General features: G+C 40.2%; 3 protein-coding genes across 3 annotated transcripts; 2 read left to right on the top strand and 1 right to left on the bottom strand.

Annotated features, from left to right (window-relative positions):
• Window positions 1-243: 243 nt before the first annotated feature.
• Window positions 244-6,214, bottom strand: gabarapl2 (GABA(A) receptor-associated protein like 2). Its single transcript, XM_084397166.1, has 4 exons — window positions 6,028-6,214; window positions 5,296-5,351; window positions 3,529-3,701; window positions 244-704 (listed from the first exon to the last, which is right to left on the bottom strand). Exons 1-4 carry the CDS (start codon window positions 6,059-6,061, stop codon window positions 614-616), a joined length of 354 nt encoding a protein of 117 aa, XP_084253292.1. The 5' UTR covers window positions 6,062-6,214; the 3' UTR covers window positions 244-613.
• On the top strand, window positions 6,205-11,559 carry tmem231 (transmembrane protein 231). Its single transcript, XM_084397165.1, has 7 exons — window positions 6,205-6,792; window positions 6,874-7,040; window positions 7,140-7,268; window positions 7,413-7,556; window positions 9,453-9,534; window positions 9,970-10,075; window positions 11,132-11,559. Exons 1-7 carry the CDS (start codon window positions 6,654-6,656, stop codon window positions 11,292-11,294), a joined length of 930 nt encoding a protein of 309 aa, XP_084253291.1. The 5' UTR covers window positions 6,205-6,653; the 3' UTR covers window positions 11,295-11,559.
• Window positions 11,560-12,329: 770 nt separating this feature from the next.
• On the top strand, window positions 12,330-20,979 carry chst6 (carbohydrate sulfotransferase 6). Its single transcript, XM_084397499.1, has 2 exons — window positions 12,330-12,415; window positions 17,332-20,979. The coding sequence occupies exon 2, from the start codon at window positions 17,350-17,352 to the stop codon at window positions 18,541-18,543; it is 1,194 nt and encodes a 397-aa protein (XP_084253625.1). The 5' UTR covers window positions 12,330-12,415; window positions 17,332-17,349; the 3' UTR covers window positions 18,544-20,979.
• Window positions 20,980-21,964: the final 985 nt, after the last annotated feature.

Here is a 21,964-nt window from a genome sequence, read left to right on the forward strand (position 1 = left end):
TTCATGTCATTCCAAACCTGTATGGCTGAACCAAAAAGTAGACATTTTCTATATTTTAATACAGTATCTATAGATGTTGTCTATACTACAGAAGTTATTTGGGTCCAATGTTGCTTGGACCCCATTGCCTTCCAAAATATATTCCATGGAAGAAAGTCATACAGGTTTAAAACGACAGTAAATGATTGAAATTATGAAAATGATCTATTTAAGAGTGGCGGGTTTGTCTCAATAAATCATCTTGACGATCTTTTTGGGTTTGGTTTTTATTGGTTAGGTCATCCAGCTACCTTACCTTTCAATTATCTTAAATATATCATTTACAGGGGGAAAATACAGATAAATTAATACATTAAAAGTTACTATATATTCTCAGTGTGAAGATTAAGCGTCTGTAATAATACTGCAACACCATTCACCAAAAGAAGAAAAATCACTAATGGAGTCAATCTCATTCAGAGCACAATATGACAGGTGACGATAGAAGTACAAACACATCTGCTATGTGATTATTTCACAGATGAGTCTATCCTGTTCCCAACCACAGAACAAGCGAGCTAGTCCAACAGAAGTGGGAGTGATGTGTTGCACAGCCGGGGGTGATGCAGGGATCTTAATATCCAAACGTGTTCTCTCCACTGTAGGCCACGTACAAAAAGCCGTCCTCATCTTTTTCTTTCTCGTAGAGCTGCCCCATAGTCAGACTGAAACAAGAATGAAGATTGTGTTCTGACATACAATTTATCCAAACAGATGAATGTATTACATTTAAGAAAACATAACTCTGAATATGAGAATCGTTACCACTATAGTCTGAAAATCTGTCATTCAAACTTTAAGTTCCTCTTTCCATATGTGACCCTGGACCACAAATTTTTCAATTGAGATTTATATATCATATAAAAGCTTAATAAATATTTGGCTGAGATACAACTATTTGAAAATCTGGAATCTGAGGGTGCAAAAAAAATCGAAACATTGAGAAAATCGCCTTTAAAGTTGTCCAAATTAAGTCCTCGATGTTGCTGCATCCACTCACAAAAATAAAATTTTGGTATATTTACGGTAGGAAACTTACAATATATCTTCATGGAACATGATCTTTACTTCAAGGGATACTTCACCAATTAGCATTAAGCTTTGTTTCAGTAGAAACCCGGTAGTATTTTCGAGTGATCGTGCTTCCCTCCCTCATGTCCCCCTGAGACCAGAGATTTCTATATTGTGTGTCTGGAAAAAAATCATAATTTAGCTCATCGGAGGCTTTTTTGTCCAGAGGCGAGAGACTACAGCCAGTAGGAGGAGCTCGTTCTGCATGTCTTCAACCCGCCCATAGGGGGATTTCAGTGTTGAGTCGACTAGTAGCCTAGTTGTATCATTTCTTCTGATACTGCCCTCTGTAACCGGTAGGCGTGGCTTGGGAGTAGCCTCATAGGGCAGCGAAGCAAGTGCATTCTGGGAGTTGTTGTCTTTCATCCACATGAGCCAAAAATACATTTTCTGGCTTTTCTCAGTCTAGAAGGCACCAACTTCTAAAATAATTTCACATTTCTACTACATAAATGACCCAATTTAAATACACATTCATCTTTCCAGCGGTGAAATATTCTAATGATTTCTGGCATAAAATAAAAATCTATAATTTTGACCCATACAATGTATTGTTGGCTATTGCCACAAATATACTTTACCTGTGCGACTTATGACTGGTTTTGTGGACCAGGGTCACATATTTCATGAGTTAAAGTAAATTACACCGATGGAAGTTGACTTGTGTTCAGGGTTCAATTTAGATTTTAAGCATGTCAATTTTAAATATGTTTATATTTTCTGTTGCATGTCATGACAGAAATGTAATGTATGAGTTGATGAGTGATATGTGCACGTGAAACAAAAAATATATTCAACACACTGGTATAGGCAAGGAAAATTACAAAAGGAGGAGGCCCTAATGTCAACGAATGAACAGATTAATCTAAAATAATTCCTTGCTAAATGAACTCTTCTTTCCCCTTCTGTGGCCGGTCTTGTTCTCGACACTCAGTGAGCCGTAACCTCCAAGCTAAAGAACTTCAGGTGAGTGTATTTGAGAAGGCAGGTGGGGAGGGCAAACAGAGATCATTCAGGATTTCAGTGGAGGATGTTGGGTGTGACCTGAGAACACTGGAACATATTTCACACTTTCATACGAAACCTGATGCTATATTTTTAGCTACTGGCCAACAATCACAGCCCTATATAGTTTCATCAGTTTGAATGTTGCTTGTTCAGAATGAAATTCAAGTAAATCTAAATTGTGTACAAGGAAATGGATTCCTGAGGATTATTAATTAAACTGAATTCCAACAGCTGTAATTTTCTTAGCAAGATTACCACTGTCCTCTTCACTCACTGGAATGTTTGTCATGAGATGTGTGGGTGGGAAGGTAGTTCCTTATTAAGGTTTCACCCCCTTCTTAAATTGTTAAGTCAATTATTATTCTGTAATTAAGATAAACCACAGATGTTCCTGTGAGCACGGTTTGTTCCATGTAAACGGGGCTTTCACACAGTTACAGCAAGTCAGGCCAGTTACAGTAAACCGATTATTCTATCACACATATTTAATTCTATCACGCCTCATTTTTGAAACACTGTGTCACCACAGATGTTGTATAAAAAAAAAAAGAGTTAAATAAATGTATGTGTCTTGCAGAGTCTTGCATCAGGTTTTCTCTGTATTTGACACTCTCAAGCCTTCAAGGACCTGTCACAACAACATCATGCTGCCGTGGTGTGCTTCTGCCAGACGTGGCATTAGCCTGATTGCTAAACAGGTGTTATTTTGGTCTCGTCAAATCACAGAACCTTCTAGTTGGCTTCAGGCTTTTCCCACATATTTTCTGGGAAACTATAACTGAGATGCCATTTGATTTTTGGCAACAGTGGCTACTCTTAGCTGAGCTCTGGCTAGTTTAAGCACCAGCAACTGCACAGTATGCCTACTGTCTCTAACATGAGCCACAAAAGCTCATAACTTTCACAGATGTCAGTGGTCTCTTGCTGGCCTCTCTCAGGCTTCCTTCTTGAATGGTCACTCAGTTTTTGAGGACAACCTGCTTTTAGTGCTTTTCCATTTCTTAATTATTGATATGACTGTATTTGAAAGGATATTCAATGGTTTGGATATCTTGTGGCATTGCTTAGAGAGTTCTTTTTTTCTTTTGTTCGGGTTCTGCCATTATCAACCTTATTTTTAGCGTAAGAGCGACAGCGGCCGTTTGTATCTTGAAAGTGTGAGTTCCTGTGTCATCTGCTTCCTATTTCTATTTAGGTGCACTATATTAATATATAGATTGATTTTTATTCTTTTAGATAACTAACAGTAGACACATCTGTTTTGACTTTCAGTCGTTTACTTTTGATTGGTGATTAAAAACCCACAAAAGTCCAGTCAAATGACAAACCGTGTGCATGTCCAGGGAGTGAACACTTTTTATAGAGACTGTAATTAGTAGAACCACTGTAATAAATAAAGCATGATTTTACCTGGACTGAGGGACAGTTTTGTCGACAAAAAGAAATATGGCTTTTTCAGAAGGCAGTTGGATCCGCTTTCTGATGATCCACATGAACTGGGCCACTGTAATGTCAGACGGGACCAGATACTTCCGCTTGTCAATGTCCACAATCTGTGAACCAGATACTTTCTCTACAATAACCTGATAAACACAAGAAAGAGCAATTACAGCCAATAATGTTTTAAGTATAAAGCCCTGAGGTTATGACGATATAAAGTTGTTTTACTGGTTTTACTCGTACACAGAATAAACAGACACAATTACACAGACCAACTCCAACACAATAGATGGCGCAACTTTTCAGATGGTCTGTCAGGTTCAACACAAATTGTTGCAATGAATATACAGAGGAAACACAAACAGTAATTTAAGGCCCTGTCCCAAATGGAACCGTAAGCACTCGCGGTCTTCCTCTGAGTCCACACTGTCGTGACGTAATGCCGCTTTGACTGTCGGGAAGAAGTCTGCTGCGGAGCCCGCACATGAGCCCGTCGGGCTCGGCAAAAGTGCGCATCAAGGGTGCAAATCGACCACATGGGGGCGCTCCCGAGCACCCTTCTGAGACAAATGGGACACACTGCGGTCTCACAGACTTAACGGACACGCGCACGCGGCAGCCATTGTAAGTCCACAAGACCGAAAGTGCACATGAAGTGTGCCATTTGGGACAGGGCCAAACTTTGGATTTTTTTGTATAGTGGAATTTAATAAAAGTCACTGCCAAAATATCCAGTGTTCATTCAAACTTCACAGTTTTCCAAAACTGCATTTTGATCCAAAAACAGAATCTGTTTTCTTTGTGATACAAGAGCGAGAGACTGTCCAGTGTCTTTTATAATCATATATACTTTACTACAAGCATCACTAGATGAATTGTTGAACCCAACTTTTAAAATGGAACTTCATTAACTACATTTACATTTACATTTACATTTATTCATTTAGCTGACGCTTTTATCCAAAGCGACTTACAATTGCTATATATATGTCAGAGGTCGCACGCCTCTGGAGCAACTAGGGGTTAAGTGTCTTGCTCAGGGACACATTGGTGTCTCACAGTGGATTCGAACCCGGGTCTCTCACACCAAAGGCATGTGTCTTATCCATTGCGCCACCACCACCCATGTGATGGTGGCGCCATGGCGCCACCGCCACCACCACCCAACTACAATAAAAAAATACAGTTTATTGTAAAAAAAATAAAATAATTGTAAGGTTATTACAATTCTTATTACAATAAATAGATTATTTTGTGTCTCTTTCAATTGTAAGAGACACAAAAGACTACAAGCGGCAGATAAGTTGCATGTCTTATGCAAGACAAATGTGTGAATGTTTGCAGAACATTTTATGAAAATAACTCACTAGTTTGTAGTTCAAAGGTTTGCAGTCGCAAACTGCAAACTTGTGCTTTAATATGTCTGGTTTGGGCCACTTCACATCCATCCTCAATGCCAGTTTAAGATTCTTTGGTGTTTAATGCTGTTTGGAAAAACTGCTTTCAGTGCATTAGCACCATGAAAAGCTCGATATGTGTATCTTTCATTGCAGGACAAAGAACAAAAAAAAATCAAAATCTTGTTAGCGCTGAATGTTCACATTTGGTTTGGAAATACTGTCGCCTAGATTTGAAAGGGTGTGCTGTTGCAAATCAGTGATAAGCTTTGTTACTATGATAAAATAAAGAAGGCTATACCCTTGTTTAAATCGTTGAGATTTTCATTTTTATACTCACAGGAACTCTGTCTGGGTACTTGTTGCGGATTTTGGCTGACTCCACACACCTGTGCTCTAAATGACAGAAGAAAGAAAAGAAAAGACATCGATCAGTCTACATGCAAGCTCAGCATGCAATGCTCTCTGCATCATTAATATTCATCAGCCAGTGTTATAAACAGCACTCAGTTGAATTCTCATTAATCACCACCCTCATCTGCATTCTTTTTAATAACTCTATCAATATACATATACTGTATATGTATATATATAAAAAATATACATACATAATAAATAAATATATATATATATATATATATATATATATATATATATACATACATACACATATTACACACAGTTTGACAACTACCAAAGCATAGACATGTGACTGAGATATTCTCATCAAATAATACATTTGTATATCATATATGGTTTGTAAACAAGTGACATGCTAAATGAAAGAAAAACCAATGCACACTGTTACCAAATGCACTTAAACAACAGCACCAGAGACATACTGTCAGCCTAGGCCGTGATCTCGGTTTACTTTCATTATTAAGACGTTATTATGAGCAAACAACAGGCCCGACAAATAAATAGAGTGGTTGTTCTTACATGGTAAATGCTGTTAAATTAGATCAAATTAGCAGGTTGACAGAGTAAAAACATCGGTTTGACAAACAGATCAATAATTACACGTATCTGACAGGCCGTTGTTGATAATAACAAGGCATTTTCGATGAATTACCCAGAGAATGGTCCTCTTTAAACATCCATTTCATTTTTGCAGAGGTATAGCTCGAAGAGCGATCTGTTGGTGAAAATATCGGATGATTTAAAGTCAATTAAATGTTAAAACTAAAAACGTCAACAATGTAACAGCAGCAGACATTCGTCTTCAGACGAGCCGTAATGACGTCAGCCCGTCAGAGGGTGGTTACGCCACAGCGGGGCCGTACCATTCCGTCGCTTCGGGGGGTTTCATGCACTAATTCGCTTATCTCTACAGCAAGAACACCTCTACGATTGTATAAATCACACGATCGAACTCATAATTTTTGTTTTTAAACATAATTCTGATGAATAATTATCGAATAATGATTATGCACATACTTCGCGCACTGCTGTTGCTATGGTGAACAGACGACGCCGAGCCACCGGAACCACCGCCAGCGTGTTGTTTGTTTGTTGGACTGATTAATCTTTACTAAGTTTTTGTTTTCAATAGTGTAATACTATTAAGCCAATATGCTTTTGTTGATCGTTGTTAGTAAATATATTTGACAACGCATGCACAGCTCAAATGATACATGTGTTTAAATGGTGTTGTGAATTGTTGGATGGAAGTTCATATTTACCGCAATATTAATAACAATGGCCTTTTATGACGTTTACGCCCATCCTGCTTTAATAAGATACAGAACATGTGTTTGCACGAGAGCAACGCTGTTTGTCTGTGTGGTTTTGTGCCTCACGTATATTTCACCGCTTCTGGTGGCTTATAGAAGTCAAGGTAAGCTACATTTTATTCCAAGCTAATTATTTCCCAAATATGGGTTCAAATATAAGTGACTCAGTTTGTTGCTATGAACAGGGTTCTGGCTGAAGAGGAGCACATATGAAGAGCAGCCAGTCATACAGTTCCAGTATGACATGATCCTGATGGGAGCAACAGACACAGCAGGGAATTATGTGGCATGGAGCACATTTCCCAATTTTAATCGACTGATTGGAGATAATTTACGCATCCCATATATCTCTGTGAGTACGAAACTTTAAAACCAAATTAACTTAGCTACCATAGCTATTGCAATAGTGAACTCTGGAAGCAAAGCTGCACTGGGTTTGTTCATTATTCAGGTCCAGGAGGAGGACAGGAACCAGGATGGGAAAACGGACCTTCTCAGGCTTCAAATCAGCGTCCCACTCAAGCCAGAAGAGCAGATGTTCAGCATTCAACTCCTCCTTACCTTCTCATACCAGCTGTTTGTGTGTATTCAGTGCATTCATATCATATAACACCACAAACGAAATGCTTCTCTGTAAATTGGTCTCTCTCTCTTTCTCTGTCTGTCTGTATCTCTCTCTCTCTCTCTCTGTGTATCTGATTCCTTTGTCTGTCCATCTGTCTAGCGAATGTCTACTGTTGTGATGCAGACGCTTGCCTTCGTGCAGCACTCCTCCCCTGTCCCAGGTTCTCAGCTCTCCATCTGTGGAGACCTGAAGCTAAACCAGCGAACTCCTCTTCCTCACCGAGGCTTACATAGTACCTACAATGTGAGTACATCTGAACAACAGTTCATTTATGCACGACCTTTTTTGACATAGAAATGATTGTGGTGATTCATCCATTGCTGGAACTCAAGCTTTGATACTGAACTGGTTTGACTTGCAATGCCATAATCTTGTCAAACGTGTGTCAACAGGAAGCTCGTAAATTAAAACATGCTGAGCAATGGAAATATGAAATGTATTTGCATAGATTTTCCTTACAGTCCTAAAGTCTAAATGAACAAACCTGACTATACATAACAACGATGGCTTTCATACAGCGGGGGAAATAAGTATTGAACACGTCATCATTTTTCTCAGTAAATATATTTCCAGAGGTGCTATTGACTTGAAATTTTCACCAGTTGTTGGTAACAACCCAAGTAAGCCATACATACAAAGAAACAAACAAAAATAAGTTCAGAAATTAAGTTATGTGTAATAATGTGAAATGACACAGGGAAAAAGTATCGAACACACGAAGAAAGGGAGGTGCAAAAAGGCATGGAAAGCCAAGACAACTGCTGAAAACTTAAGTAATTAAAAAGCAATCCAGCCCCCTGTCAGTGGAAATTAATAACAGCTGGTTCAGTCCCAAATGATGGCCTACAAAAAGGTCTCATTGCCAAGGTGTCACACAAGACACATCTCATGATGGGTAAAAGAAAAGAGCTGTCTCCAGACCTTCGCAACCTAATTGTTGCAACACATAATGATGGCATTGGTTATAGACGCCATTCTAAGCTTCTGAATGGTCCAGTGAGCACTTTTGGGGCCATAATAAGGAAGTGGAAAGACAATAATTTCACCATAAATGTGCCTCGACCAGTGCTCCTCGCAAGATTTCTGATAGAGGAGTGAAAAGAATAATCAGAAGAGTTGTCCAAGTGCCAAGGACCACTTGTGGAGAGCTTCAAAAAGACCTGCAGATAGCAGGCACTGTTGTCTCAAAGAAAACAGTAAGTAATGCACTCCACCGCCATGGCTTGTATGCACGCTCACCACGCAAGCCTCCATTACTGAAAAAAAAAGCATGTTTAAGCTCATTTAAAGTTTGCTGCACAACATTTGGAAAAGCCAGTGAAATACTGGGAGAATATAGTGTGGTCGCATGAGAGCAAAACTGAACTGTTTGGATGCCATAATACACACCATGTTTGGAGGAGAAATGGCAGTGCACATTACCCTAAAAACATCATACAACTTGGTGTTGGCTCTTGGACAACTCTTCTTATTATTCTTTTCACTCCTCTATCAGAAATCTTGCGAGGAGCACTGGTCGAGGCACATTTATGGTGAAATGATTGTCTTTCTACTTCCGTATTATGGCCCCAAAAGTGCTCACTGGACCATTCAGAAGTTTAGAATGGCGCCTATAACCAATGCCATCATTATGTTTTGCAACAATTAGGTTGCGAAGGTCTGGAGACAGCTCTTCGCTTTTACCCATCATGAGATGTGTCTTGTGTGACACCTTGGCAATGAGACCTTTTTGTAGGCCATCATTTGGGACTGAACCAGCTGTTATTAATTTCCACTGACAGGGGGCTGGATTGCTTTTTAATTACTGTAAGTTTTCAGCAGTTGTCTTGGCTTTCCATGCCTTTTTGCGCCTCCCTTTCCTCATGTGTTCAATACTTTTTCCCTGTGTCATTTCTCATTATTACACATAACTTAATTTCTGAACTTATTTTTGTTTGTTTCTTTGTATGTATGGCTTACTTGGGTTGTTACCAACATCTGGTGAACATTTCATGTCAATAGCACCTTTGGAAATATATTTACTGAGAAAAATGATGACGTGTTCAATACTTATTTCCCCCACTGTATAAGCAGGCCAATGTCGTCAGAATATGATTTGTGTGAATAAACATAAGGTTTATTTTGAATTGCCTCTTCCAGCAATCAGTGATTGATGGATCCAGTCCGTTTGCGAGTACATATGACCTGGCCAACATCATTACACTCTATCAGCAGAGAAACTGTAAGATTATGAACCTGTTCTGAGAAAAGCATTTTATTATTATTGTTGTGAGTATGTTGTTGTTGAGTATGTTCCTTATTTTCACATCATTGCTTTCAAAAACACAGATTTGTAATCACTATATTTCTCAACTCCTACCTCTAATATTTACTCCAGAATGATTTGAGCTACATGATCATTTTGGTGTTTATCATCAAATTTGATATAATTAGGTGATAAACACAGAAATGATCATGAAGCTTATATATATATATATGTTCTTGAAACGTTATTTGTCAACTCTTTCTGTCAATTTCAAACGTCTACCCATCATAAGCATGCATTATGTGTATTGTAGGCATTCCTGTGCTGCTTCGCTGCTTTTGTTTTAGCTGAAATGTCACTTTTGTTCCCAGCAGCCCCTCTATCTTTAAACAGTCTATTTCTCACACACAGTGACAACTCATCTCTCCGGCGTCATTCCCGTGTGGACGGTGGGAAGAGCTGCAAACGCTCCATTCCAGATCAGTGCTCAGATCAACTATCCTGTAGAGACTATTGCATATCCTTTATATGCTCAGTGTGTGTGTTATATGTATGGGATAATGTAGAGCGAGGCGGTTGTCATTGCGAATACAACCCCGACAGGCTGATCAGGACCCCGACGCGAAGCGATATAACAAATATATATATTTGTTATATCGGTTTAACGCATTTTAGTACAACTGTCGTTATACATTAATTAGGTACAATTAATTATTAAAAAAAAAATTCTTGTTAAAAAACATAAATGTAAACCATTTTGTCGTAGTAACCAAGTATGAAACAATAAAAATATGCAATAAATATCTTTAAATAGAGTAGGCTATGTTTTACAACAATGGGATAGATTGTGTCCTCATTTCTTCCTTCTGTGGATTACAAATGAAGTTGTTTTGAGGAATGTTGGGTTCAAAACAACATTGTTCCACAGAAGAAAAAAGCCATTAGCCTATGCTGTGTTATGTTATGACTGTTTCGCATTACTATATAGTAGAAAAGTATTCGAATTTTTCGGTGAGTTAACCCTTTGTTGTAAAACAAATACTCTATTCAAGGATATATACAGGTGTAATACAGGGAGTGCAATGAAGGCAGGCGGAGACGTGGTACTAAGCACAGGGATATTTCATAAAAACAAAACGGGAATCTAGGAACAAAAAAAGACAAAGAGAAGGAAACAAGGATACAAGAAACAACTGAGAATCAAAAGGACTACAAAGCAGGAACAGGAAACTCAAATTAAAGTCCAAACAGGATATTGGGTACTCTATATAATACATATTTTTGTTGTTTCATGCTTGGTTACTAACATCAACCATCTGCTCTACAACAAAATGCTAATACCAAACAAAGAATAAAAAATAGTTTCTTTCAGATAACATTATTTTGATATAAAACACATGATAGGAAATTGTCCCATTATGCTTTTTAGTTTGTGGCTACAACCTAGTCTCTCATGACATGAGCACATATTGGACAAATAAAGTCACTTCCTGACTTCTGTGCATTCCTAGACTAGCCTCTCATGCTTCAGTTGAGCAATTCAAGTTTAATTTCCTTAACCACTTTTTTCTACCTATCGGCCAGGCTTTTGGGAAATGATTAAGTTTGCCTGGATTCAGTATGTCAGCGTCCTGCTCATCTTTCTTTGGGTTTTCCAGCACATTCAAACTTTCATCTTTCAAAACCAGGTTTTACCGACCAGCACAGTACCACCGTTTAAACAGCACAGCTCCTGATATGACCTGGGTTTCTTTTTCTTCCTTTTTTTAATGATATTTTTTATCTTCATTCATTGTTGAGGACTTGTTTGCTAGTGAGTTTTTCGATAAGTAGTTCTCTTTGTTCAGTTCAAATACATCCATGCAGAATTCCCAGCAGGATGCCTGTGGAGTCTCTGGTTTTTCTGGTTTCCTTCAAGTTCATCCGCATACTGTACAATATATTTTTTTGCTGTGTGGTTGCAGTGTGAAAGAATGATAGAATAAATATGTCAAAACCTTACACAAAGTTTGTTTTTTAAGCATGTTCAACTAAGTGTTGAACTGTTAAACATTTCATAATGTTAGCATGGTGTCTAAGATACTGCATGCTTTGGGTTTGGAAATGTAATGTCGTTCGACAGGCTATGTTGCACTAAATTATGTGACAAACATAATGGCAGTGGTTAAGCTAAAGTAAACGAGGATATAACTGTCAATAATGTGCTTTCAAACTACTGTTGAATCAAACCAAACAACCCCACATAATGTGTTTGCTTTAGGCTCTTGTCTTTGTCTCGGTTTGTTCCACAGATACACATTCATAAAAACTGTATAAATGTATTTCTAAATATTCTCTATATTCTCCTCCATGTCCCCCAGTGAGATCAAACACAGGAAGTTTGGCACAATGGACAGGATGCAGATGTAATGTTTTCCTGTTTCGTTCATCCTTTTTGTGACAATGTGACACAAGCAGCTCTTCTCAAATATGGGGATTTATATCTTGCATAGATTTAGTTGGTGTATATTAATATTTCAGGAAAACTTCTCAGATACTAGCTAGGTAAGTTAGCAATGTGTGTCTTAAGTAGTCTACAAAATGGTAGTTTCCATAAGTACACACACACACACAGCTATACAGGTTTTAAATGAGATTAGTATTATTCCTAACACGAAAGGTATCTATACTATGAAGTAAAGGAGTAAAGGTATCTATACTATTTGAAGTTGATTAAAATATCATCTTACAGAAGGCATTAGTTCCGCCCACTCCTGCCAGTCCCTCTTAAAGGCCACGTCTCAGCTTTCCTCACATCTAGAGAGTTCACGACAGAAACTTTATAAACACTGAATACGGACACGTTACTCAACAGGAGGTAAGGCATAATAGGTGCTTTAATAATATGCGTCTACAGTAGACATACGGTAATAATTAGGCTATGTAGTTTTAGCTAAAGTATTTGTAGTATAACTCTTTAAATTATCTGTTTGGTGGGAGCGTTATTTTTTGTAGATGACTGTGAACATGGCAACCGAGTTTCTTTAGGTCAGTGGAAGGCGCGTGTGTCTAATATAACATTTATATTCTCATTTAGGCGATGTTAACAGAATTTAGACCTAACAATAAAGTTATTCAAATAAGAATCCATTGATAGCCCGACAAATTAATCGTTACAAAAAGTTTGTGTTGGTTTGTTTGTGTCGAATGTCCCCAAACACTAGTTCCCTCTATACGCATTCAAATGATTCGTTCTTTAAGTTTGGCCATCATCGCTCCGAGGCGAACGCATTTCAGGAGTCATAATGGTGTTCAGTAATGCTGCCTGTTAGCTTGTTTGGCTTGTGAATCACACGATCACACAAACCGTGTGTCGGAAATGTCATTTTTCAACGTTTTTTAAGTATTAGTTACCAAATGGGTCAGTGTAAAGGAGTGCATAAAGGAAACAAACGGAATCTCATATTATTAATTTATCACACCTTATTTCCCATCTGTTTTCCCTGTCAGGTGTATTACGCTCTTAAAGCGACAGTTCGCCCAATAATGAAATTAATATCACCTGGGGCTCCAAACCCGGAAATTGTCTTTTGTGTCTTGACTTATAAAGTCTGAAGCCATTCCATTAGAAGATATGTAAAATAACCCTCGGATTGTACGGACCGCTTTTATGGCGGTTTTGCTCGGCAATTACATGTTTAGAATGACAATTGCAATTTTTAGGTGAACTATCCCTTTAAAACAAATATCTGAAAGTAACGTGTTTTGATCGTCCCCACGAACAAGTCTCAGAGGGTTGTTAAACACGTTTGTTATCAGAGGGAAGCTTTCCGTTGATGCATTGTGCGTTGCCGATTGTGCGTTGCCATTTCCATTTAATTTGATATCTGTGCCAGAAATATTTTTTATGACTTTCACTGTCTCTATTTTTACTTATTTTGTCTGTTAAAAGTAAACCGCATCTCGCAGATTCAGTATTTTAATTTTAATCTAGATTGATTCATTAGACAATACGTCTACTGGTAGCCCAGTGAATCTTATTTAGTCGACTAGTGTTCACTATATCTCCTCATTTGTAGTCTCACTGCCACCTGCTGGTTAGCGTTAGAAGTCTATACCTTTAAATAATGCGAGGGAAGGAATTATATACAGTACTGTGCAAAAGTCTTAGGCATGTTAAAATCCTAAGTCAGTTATTTATATCTTTTGCTGTAGTGTGTCAGTAGGAAATATCAGTTTACATTTCCAAACATTATTTTTGCCATTAATTGTAATAATCCAGTGAGATTTGTGTATGCGCACAAGGACTCTGACAACAGCCGGTATGATCTGATCTCACCATCATTGAGTCCGTCTGTGATTACATGAAGAAACTGAAAAAACTAAGACAAACTAAATCCAGAAGAACTGCGGGAACGTCTCCAAGATGCTTGAAGAAACCTTCCTGCAAAGCTACAGTACTTTGAAAAGTACTGGCTCTTGTGTTAAAATGCTGTAAAGTGAGAATGCTTTCAAAAATAAAATCACAAATTTAATTTATTTATGATTTAACTTCTATTAACTAATTCAAATCAATATGGTGTAACGACCCTTTGCGTTTAAAACGGCTTTTGTCCAGGTACACTTGCGCATAGTTTTTCAGGGAGCTTTGCAGGAAGGTTTCTTCAAGCATCTTGGAGACGTTCCCGCAGTTCTTCTGGTTCCTATGGCGAAATGGGCCGCTTATATAGTCAGTTGACCCACCCACACCTACGACCTGGGCCTGGCCCATGCCGAGGGGGCCTTCTTGGACTCTACGTGCGTGCACTGCGCCGACCTGCCGGTGTGCACTCAACAGGGTTCTTGCTATTACGGGGTCGAGACCCACTGCTGCCAGTGAGCCGCTGGTGGGCCCTCCCCCAACCAGAAATGACGATGATGCCTAGGGCCATAGTCCTGGGGCTGGACGCCCTGGACTCGACGTGAAATGCTCCTGTAAAAAGGAAGTAAGCCTGGTATCTCCAGTTGAGCCGCCGCCAGGCTGCTTCGAGGAGGAGGACTCCGTTCTTCCACAACGTCCACGAGCACATGCTAAAGTCGTGGTCTGCACCACAATCGGCATGTGTCTAAAGGGACGAGGCGGAAGCCCACGGCTCTGTGCGCATGCCCCCCGTCGAGGAGATCGTCGCCGTGCATCTTTGCCCGTCTGTTCGTCTCTGGGCACGGATCTCAGCTTGCAGTCCAAGCTGTGCAAGTTCACGGCTCATCTGAAAAAAGAAAGGCTCCAATCACTCCCTCCGGCCTCCTTGGTGATGCCGTGGAGTCAGTTACTGAGCATTTTTCTGAGGCACAAAAGCGCGAAGGCTATGAGTCCCAAATATTGCCCCGTCGCTTCGTCAAGGTCTCTCTCTTTGTCGGCACATCGTCCTGCCTAAGATCGGCTGAGCAGCCCGCTGCGGCTCCGCCTTGAGCCGGATCTTCGCCGTAGGCAGTGGGCGGGATCGGGAATGTAGAGTCACGGACCACGGAAAGTGCCGTCCTCAGCTGCCAAGCCTTCGTCCTATGGACCATCCAAAAGGAGGAGAGAGTTTGTTTGAGGCCCCGCCCCCAAGCGCAGTGTTCTGCATCATGTCCCCTCTGTTCCTGTAGGTGACATTTGCAATGTTTGTGTGCTGTTTGTGTGAGCTCCACAATAAAAGCACATATCCCTTCACACAAAGGGCCGTTTCCTCGTCATACACTCAACACTGTGTCACTCGCCCTGCCCCAAGCAGCGCGGAGTCGCAGTCCGTGCCTATATTGGCCTCCTGAAGGAAAAACGTGAGAGTGCCAATGTTCCCCTGCCGTGTACGACACCACTCGTGCCCGATCGGCAGCCAGCCTGGCTGGGGCAGGGCTCCAGTCTACAAACTGGCAACAGCGGCCATAGAACTAGAGACTTTCTCACTGGATTGTGGACGCTTTCGTGCTGGTTTACGCGTGCCAGGGGAAGGCTTATGCGCGTTCATTCAACGAGGGCTGTTGCCTCTTCGTGGGCCTGGCCTAGAGGTATGTCTTCCAGGATTTATGTTTTGCTGCTGGCTGGTCTTCTCAGAACACCTTCGCCAAATTTTACAAGATGGATTTACCGTCTGTGAGGTCTTTCGTGAGTTAAATTCCTTACTCATGTATTGTGAACTGTTCTAGTTGTACGCAGTGGTTACCGCTATGCGGTTGACTCTGTGTTTATGGCTACTAGTGTTTACAGTTGTTACCGCTAACGCCGTTGACACTGTGTTTACTTTCATGCTTGAGTGCTTATTGTGTTGTGTCTGCCCTGGATCATTGCAGCCTTCACTTTCATTGCGTTTGTATTTGCAATTTTCATAGGATGATGTCTCATTGGTCTAGTCCTGCCTATCAGATGCGAGCACTCCTAGCGGTGCGGCTATTGGCTGACTGTCTGTCTCTTCCATGGCTGGTGTAGCTTGGCCCCATTTTACTCTCACGGCGGGATTTAATACAGTTCCCGCAGCGTAGCTACGCAATGTAGAGTTCCCTTGCGTTAGCCGCCGTGTTCGCTGTTCGATTAGCTGTGCAGCATTCAGTCGTGGTTCTGACACAATTGTCGCGCCCATGCGCCCATGCATTTTATACTGCGAGCCTGTCAGTATTTGCATACTTCGCGTCAATTGGCCAGCTGTTCCAAGCTGGCGTTAGCCCATAAGATTTCAACAAAAGTGGAGAAGGGAGGAGTTCCCGCAGCGTAGCTATGCAATGTCTCATTCCCGCCTCTCAGGGAACCGAGGTTACGATAGTAAACGATAGAGATGTTTTCCTGAGAAACTTTTGCAAATCTTTTGAGTTAATTCAGAGCGAAAGCAAAGTTGCAGGGAAGTGGATAAAAATGTTGTTTTTTTCTCCCATCATGCTTTTCTCCCACCATGTCCTTTAGTGGCTCCGTAGTCGCTCCTTAGATTTTCTCATCAAATTAAAAACTGACCCCATGTTAACTATTCTACCTGTTGTTCTTTACATAGTAAGTAGCCTACATTGTGAAATGTAAACTGATTTGGAGCACTGGGAATCTGGATAAATGTGTATGGGTTTAATTCTGATCCAGATGAATCTTTTTGAACAGCGGGGCCCTGGTTTGGTTTCATCTCTTACTTTGATCAAGTATTTCCAGAAGTACTAAATGTGATTTCACTTGGTAGTTGGTACTTAACAATATTATTGATCTGATATATGACTGTACTGACGCCGTTGTATGAAAACTGAACTGAGCTGGACGATGACATCATTTTCTGCAGAACTGCTTTATAGATGAAATGAACTTGTTTAATAATGAATAATCTTTTACAACGGAACTGAACCAACACTGAACTGACTTCAGCTGAACAACAGCCGATATGCATAATTTTCCTGTTTATCACTGTAAAGCTGTTTTGATACAATCTGTATTGTATAAAGCACTATAGAATAAAGGTGACTTGACTTGACACTTTGATTGTCTCTTGTCTGCGCTATTGTTTATATAAAAAACAAAACAAAATAAAAAAACATCTGAGCCAGTTAAGTCCTGTCAATCAAAAGGGAGAAGACGGTTACAAACTCATGCATGAATAAGATGTCTATTATCTTAGTTGTAAAATGACAGCAGAGTTGTGATTTTGCATCATATAAATAAAAAGTATAATCGTATCACTTTAAAAAAAAAAAAAATCTATATAGAGAAAGTGAAAAGTGTATCTTAAAAAGTTGAAAGCTATTATAATTAATCCTTTAAACTAGAATAATAGTTTGTTTTAAACCTTTGTTTCTGTGCTTTGGTAGGTTTATAAAGTTGCCGTAATGCTGCGGTGGAGAGCGCCGAAACCCCCTGTGTTGAGTCTCCTGCTGATTCCAGCGGTCGCTGGTGTGCTTCTGTACGGCTGGTACAGTCGCCCGCCTCTTCTAAACGCCTCTTCGTCTGAGGGCAGGGTGCACGTGCTGCTGCTCTCGTCCTGGAGGTCCGGCTCGTCCTTCCTGGGACAGGTGTTCAACCAGCATCCAGATGTGTTTTATCTGATGGAGCCAGGCTGGCACGTGTGGACGTCCATACAGCAAGCCGGCGCTCGTAGCCTGCGAATGGCGGTGCGCGATATGATCCGCAGCGTCTTCCAGTGCGACATGTCAGTGATGGATGCGTACATCCCCCAACCACAAAACGTCTCCAAACTCTTCATGTGGAGCCACAGCCGTGCGCTCTGCTCTCCGCCCGCGTGTTTCCTCACGCCTCGTGACGAGATTAGCAAAGAACAAGAATGCAAGCAGCAATGCAACGTGCAAGGTTTGAAGCTTGCGGAGGCGGCGTGCAGGACTTACAGCCATGTAGTGTTAAAAGAGGTGCGCTTCTTTGAGCTGGAGTCCCTTTACCCGTTACTGCGGGACCCCTCTCTGGATCTGCGCATCATCCATCTAGTTCGGGATCCGCGAGCGGTGCTTCGCTCCAGGGAGCAGTCGGCCAAAGCCCTGATTAAAGATAGCGCCATAGTACTGGAACAGGCTGATATTCCAGAGAACGATAGATCGTACCAAATCTTACAGGAGATTTGCCGCAGTCATGTGCGCATTTATGAGACCGCCATGTTTAAGGCACCCGATTTCCTACGGGGGCGCTACAAAATGATACGCTATGAGGATCTAGTGCGTAACACGCTGGCGGAGATCGAAGCCATGTACCAGTTTGTGGGTCTGGAGATGACGGAAACTCTACAGGAGTGGATTTACCGCATCACTCACGGTAAGGGCAAGGGATCGAAGAAGGAGGCCTTCAAAATCACTTCCCGAAATGCAGAGGACGTCTCCTTGGCTTGGCGAACCACCTTACCGTTCGAAAAAGTCCAGCGCATCCAGGATGTGTGCAAAGGAGCCATGTCTCTGCTGGGATATCAGACGGTGGATAGTGAGAAAGAACAAAAGCTGCTGGATTTAAACATTTTGACGCCGCGCGAACGCTATCAGTTCAGCTGGATACCTTCCAAAAGCACCACCCCTAAAGTATAGAGTTAACCCAGTGATCAAATGTCTTAAGACTGAAGGATTGTGGGGAATCTGTTCAACAGTTTTGTTCTCCTTTGCTTCATAGTAAAGGAAACTTAGGAACAATCAAACGTTAGTGGACGCTGCAGTGTTCTAGTGACCGGAGGAGAATAGGAAGTCTCTATGTTAAACTAGAGACTAGAAGGTCTGTCCACAACTTTACCACTGGATTCTGTTTTTGAAGAAATGATGGTCCAATAATATAACTTCAAGATGTATTTATTGACAAGGAAACTATTATGGTATTATTATTGTTTTTGTTTTTTGTAAAAAAATTCAAATGAAACTGCATTCCAGATGGGCGTAGGGATGCAGGTCGAAGTGTAAGGGGCCGATTACATCTGACGCGTTTTTTGCAGTGAGAGGCGCCTATTTTCAATTGGTTTCCTATGGCAGCGAGCGTTCTGCGCGCTGTTTATGCGCCTGCTGCGCCTCGCGTTTTACCCATAGACAGTAAAAGAAATGGACACAGCGACCCCATTGGAACTCAATTGAGACAAGTGAAGCCCATTTTTAGCGATTTCTTAGCACTTCCTTTCCTGACGCGCAGACTCAAACCGAGCAAAGCTTTACACGGACCACGTGACCAACCCGTCTGTCTTCTAGTAGCTGTGCCAAGAGAAATCTGAATCATTCCCTTCCGAATCTTGCAGAGATGGAGAGTGTGAGTAGGAGCTGTCCATAAGCTTGGAGCAGGAGCAACTTTTGCTAGGTATTCTGATTAATTATATTGTCATTTTGCCTTCACGTCCCCCCGATTGCCCGCGAGCTTCTCCTCCCGTCCATACGGTAATCTCTTTACTGTGCGACAGAGAGTCGCGTGGTTATGACGCAATCGTTAGCCTACTTTTACAAAAACTGCTTCTACGGGGCCATAACGTAAGCTACAAGGTAATGGAGCATTTTATACATTGTCGTGTTTCTTTAGAAATAAATAATGGACAAATGGAGTCTTTAAACGCCTCAGATGTAAAGTTATTCGCTGTCAAAGTGACGCCAAAATGAATGGGAGTCAATGGGATGCTAACTGCAGGTGAAGTTCTGCTACAAGATGGCGGCACGCGGCCGACTTCAACTTCCGGTCGACTTCCTTCCCCCCTGGTTTTACCGCCTGCTGCCGCTGCGCCCCTATGGCTGCGCCTCGCGTTTTTGAAGTTGAAAAAAAAGCAACTCCGAGCGGAAAAAGCGCCCGACGTCATCGCGTTTTTTTCCACTGTCCAATCGAGTGAATGGAGAGGCGGGTCTTCCGTTTTAGTGATGAAAGCTACAGTTGCTTGAACGCCCGGAGTGCGATGATGGAGGATAAACTTGTGGTGCTCTCGCGGGTTACCAGGAGGAGCTTAACGACTTCACGAACCGTAACTACCACAATGTTTACAGAAAGTAAATAAAGTTAATAAAAGGCTGATTTGACATTTACTTGACTGACAGGTCAGCTGTTTCAGTGGTTGCCTAGCAACATAAAAAACGCAGCGCACTGCTCGTTCTGTGTGATGGTCAGTGCTGTACACCTCGCGGTTTCGAACCTGAAAAACTCGTTAGGTGTGATCGGCCCCACACTTAATGCACGGCCATAGTGCATTAAGTGTGCACTATGATGTAAGTGTAAGATTTGATTTTTCTTGAATCCCCATTGAATATTTTTACAAAACTTCTGTGCCATATGTGCTACTCAGCCATCACTAACCATTGTGAAAGAAGTGTTGTTGAAGTGTTATAAACAGACACAGTGGGGTTGTGTGTGATTATTTATGACATTTTTGTTTGTGATAAAACAGTATGTGATAAAGTCTAAAGGACGTCAGACACACTTTTGCATTTGACAGTTCTGCAGTACTGCTTTTTTTGTCATTTTCATAAAGGGCTTTAATGATTTGTGATATAGAATTTCTCTGTACACTTGTGTTCAAATGTGATCAAATGAAAGCTAATTAATAGAGGTGTTGCCGTTTCATGAGATTGTTTGGTTTCAATGGGAGCTGGTATTTTATTGGAGTTTGAATCACATTGATTTATATTCAACATGTCAAACAGTGACTTAGATTAGTTGAAGTGTAAATAAAAATCAAAAGATCAAGAGTCTCTTCAGATAACATTATATTTTGTTACCTGTTGTGCTCAGGAGCGAAGTCTGATAATGTATCCATCACAATCCCTTTTGTTATAAATATGTATGTATGTATGTATATATATAGAGAGAGAGACAAAGATTTTAGAAAAAATAAATCATGGTACACATTTATAATGTCAGTATTTATACTGGGTGTTAGTAAGTCGTCTCTAGGTTTATGATTACTGTTGGTGTTTTGGTTGTTTGAATATGTTCAATGTAAAAACGAATTAACCTATTTGATCAATATTTCATGTTTGGTGAAATGGAGTAAAACTGTGAATAGTTTATGTAGAAATATGTGTTTCTCTTTTTTCACAGATATGTTCTCACTGGATGTATATAATTATATACATCCTCAAATGTACTCTAAAGGTTTAGATTTAACTCACTTCTGGGTACACACTGATAATTAAACTTTATTTACTGTATTTTAAAGAATTTTGTGTAAAAATCCAAATAATTTACCTTTCTATTCGAAAGGGTTTAAACAATGTTTTTCATGCTTTTTCAATGAACCATAAACAGTATTGGGAAGGTTTCTTTGGAAATGTAATAGGTTACAGATTACAAGTTACCCTGTTTAAAATGTAATAGTAGTATAACTATTTCAATTACTTTTTTAGAGTAATGTAACTGATTACATTTGATTACTTTTTAAACCAACTCAAGCAAGTATAAAGATGTGACGCATAAAAAGCAGTGAATGTGATTTCACCAAGCAGAACATGTTCCTGGATTCACATCCTTGCTAATCATGGAACAAAATTCCAGTCAAATTCGAGGTATACAGTTAATGTCAAATTTAAGTTAGAGGCTTCTATATACTATTCGTATTCACTTATAATTTATTGATTGATTGCCTAAATGCTGTAGCTATAAAAAAGTTCATTGGCAGGATGCACTTATTAGACAAATTATGATCTTTGGTCTGATACAGGTTAAAGCATATCCCTCCATATAAGAGACTAAATACAGTACACAAACTGTATATACAAACACTAAAGGTTTTTAGTCCTTTAGTGGATAAGGGAAACTTTAAACTACATGTTTTAATAAGAAAAGTGCTACAGTGAAATCATTATCATATCTGACCCACACTGCCCTTCTGAGGTGACAGTAAAAGTTGCTGTTTTAAAATGATTTACTTTGAAATAAGATCACATTTAACGTCTGGTTTAATTTAGTTGTTAGCCCATGTTTGTTATTTGTTATATATTTGATGTTTTGAAATAACATAATTTCCCATTTGTTTACCTTTTAACATGATGAAAT

The sequence above is a fragment of the Rutilus rutilus genome, assembly GCF_951802725.1.
Source record: "Rutilus rutilus genome assembly, chromosome: 23".
Taxonomy (NCBI): Eukaryota; Metazoa; Chordata; class Actinopteri; order Cypriniformes; family Leuciscidae; genus Rutilus; species Rutilus rutilus.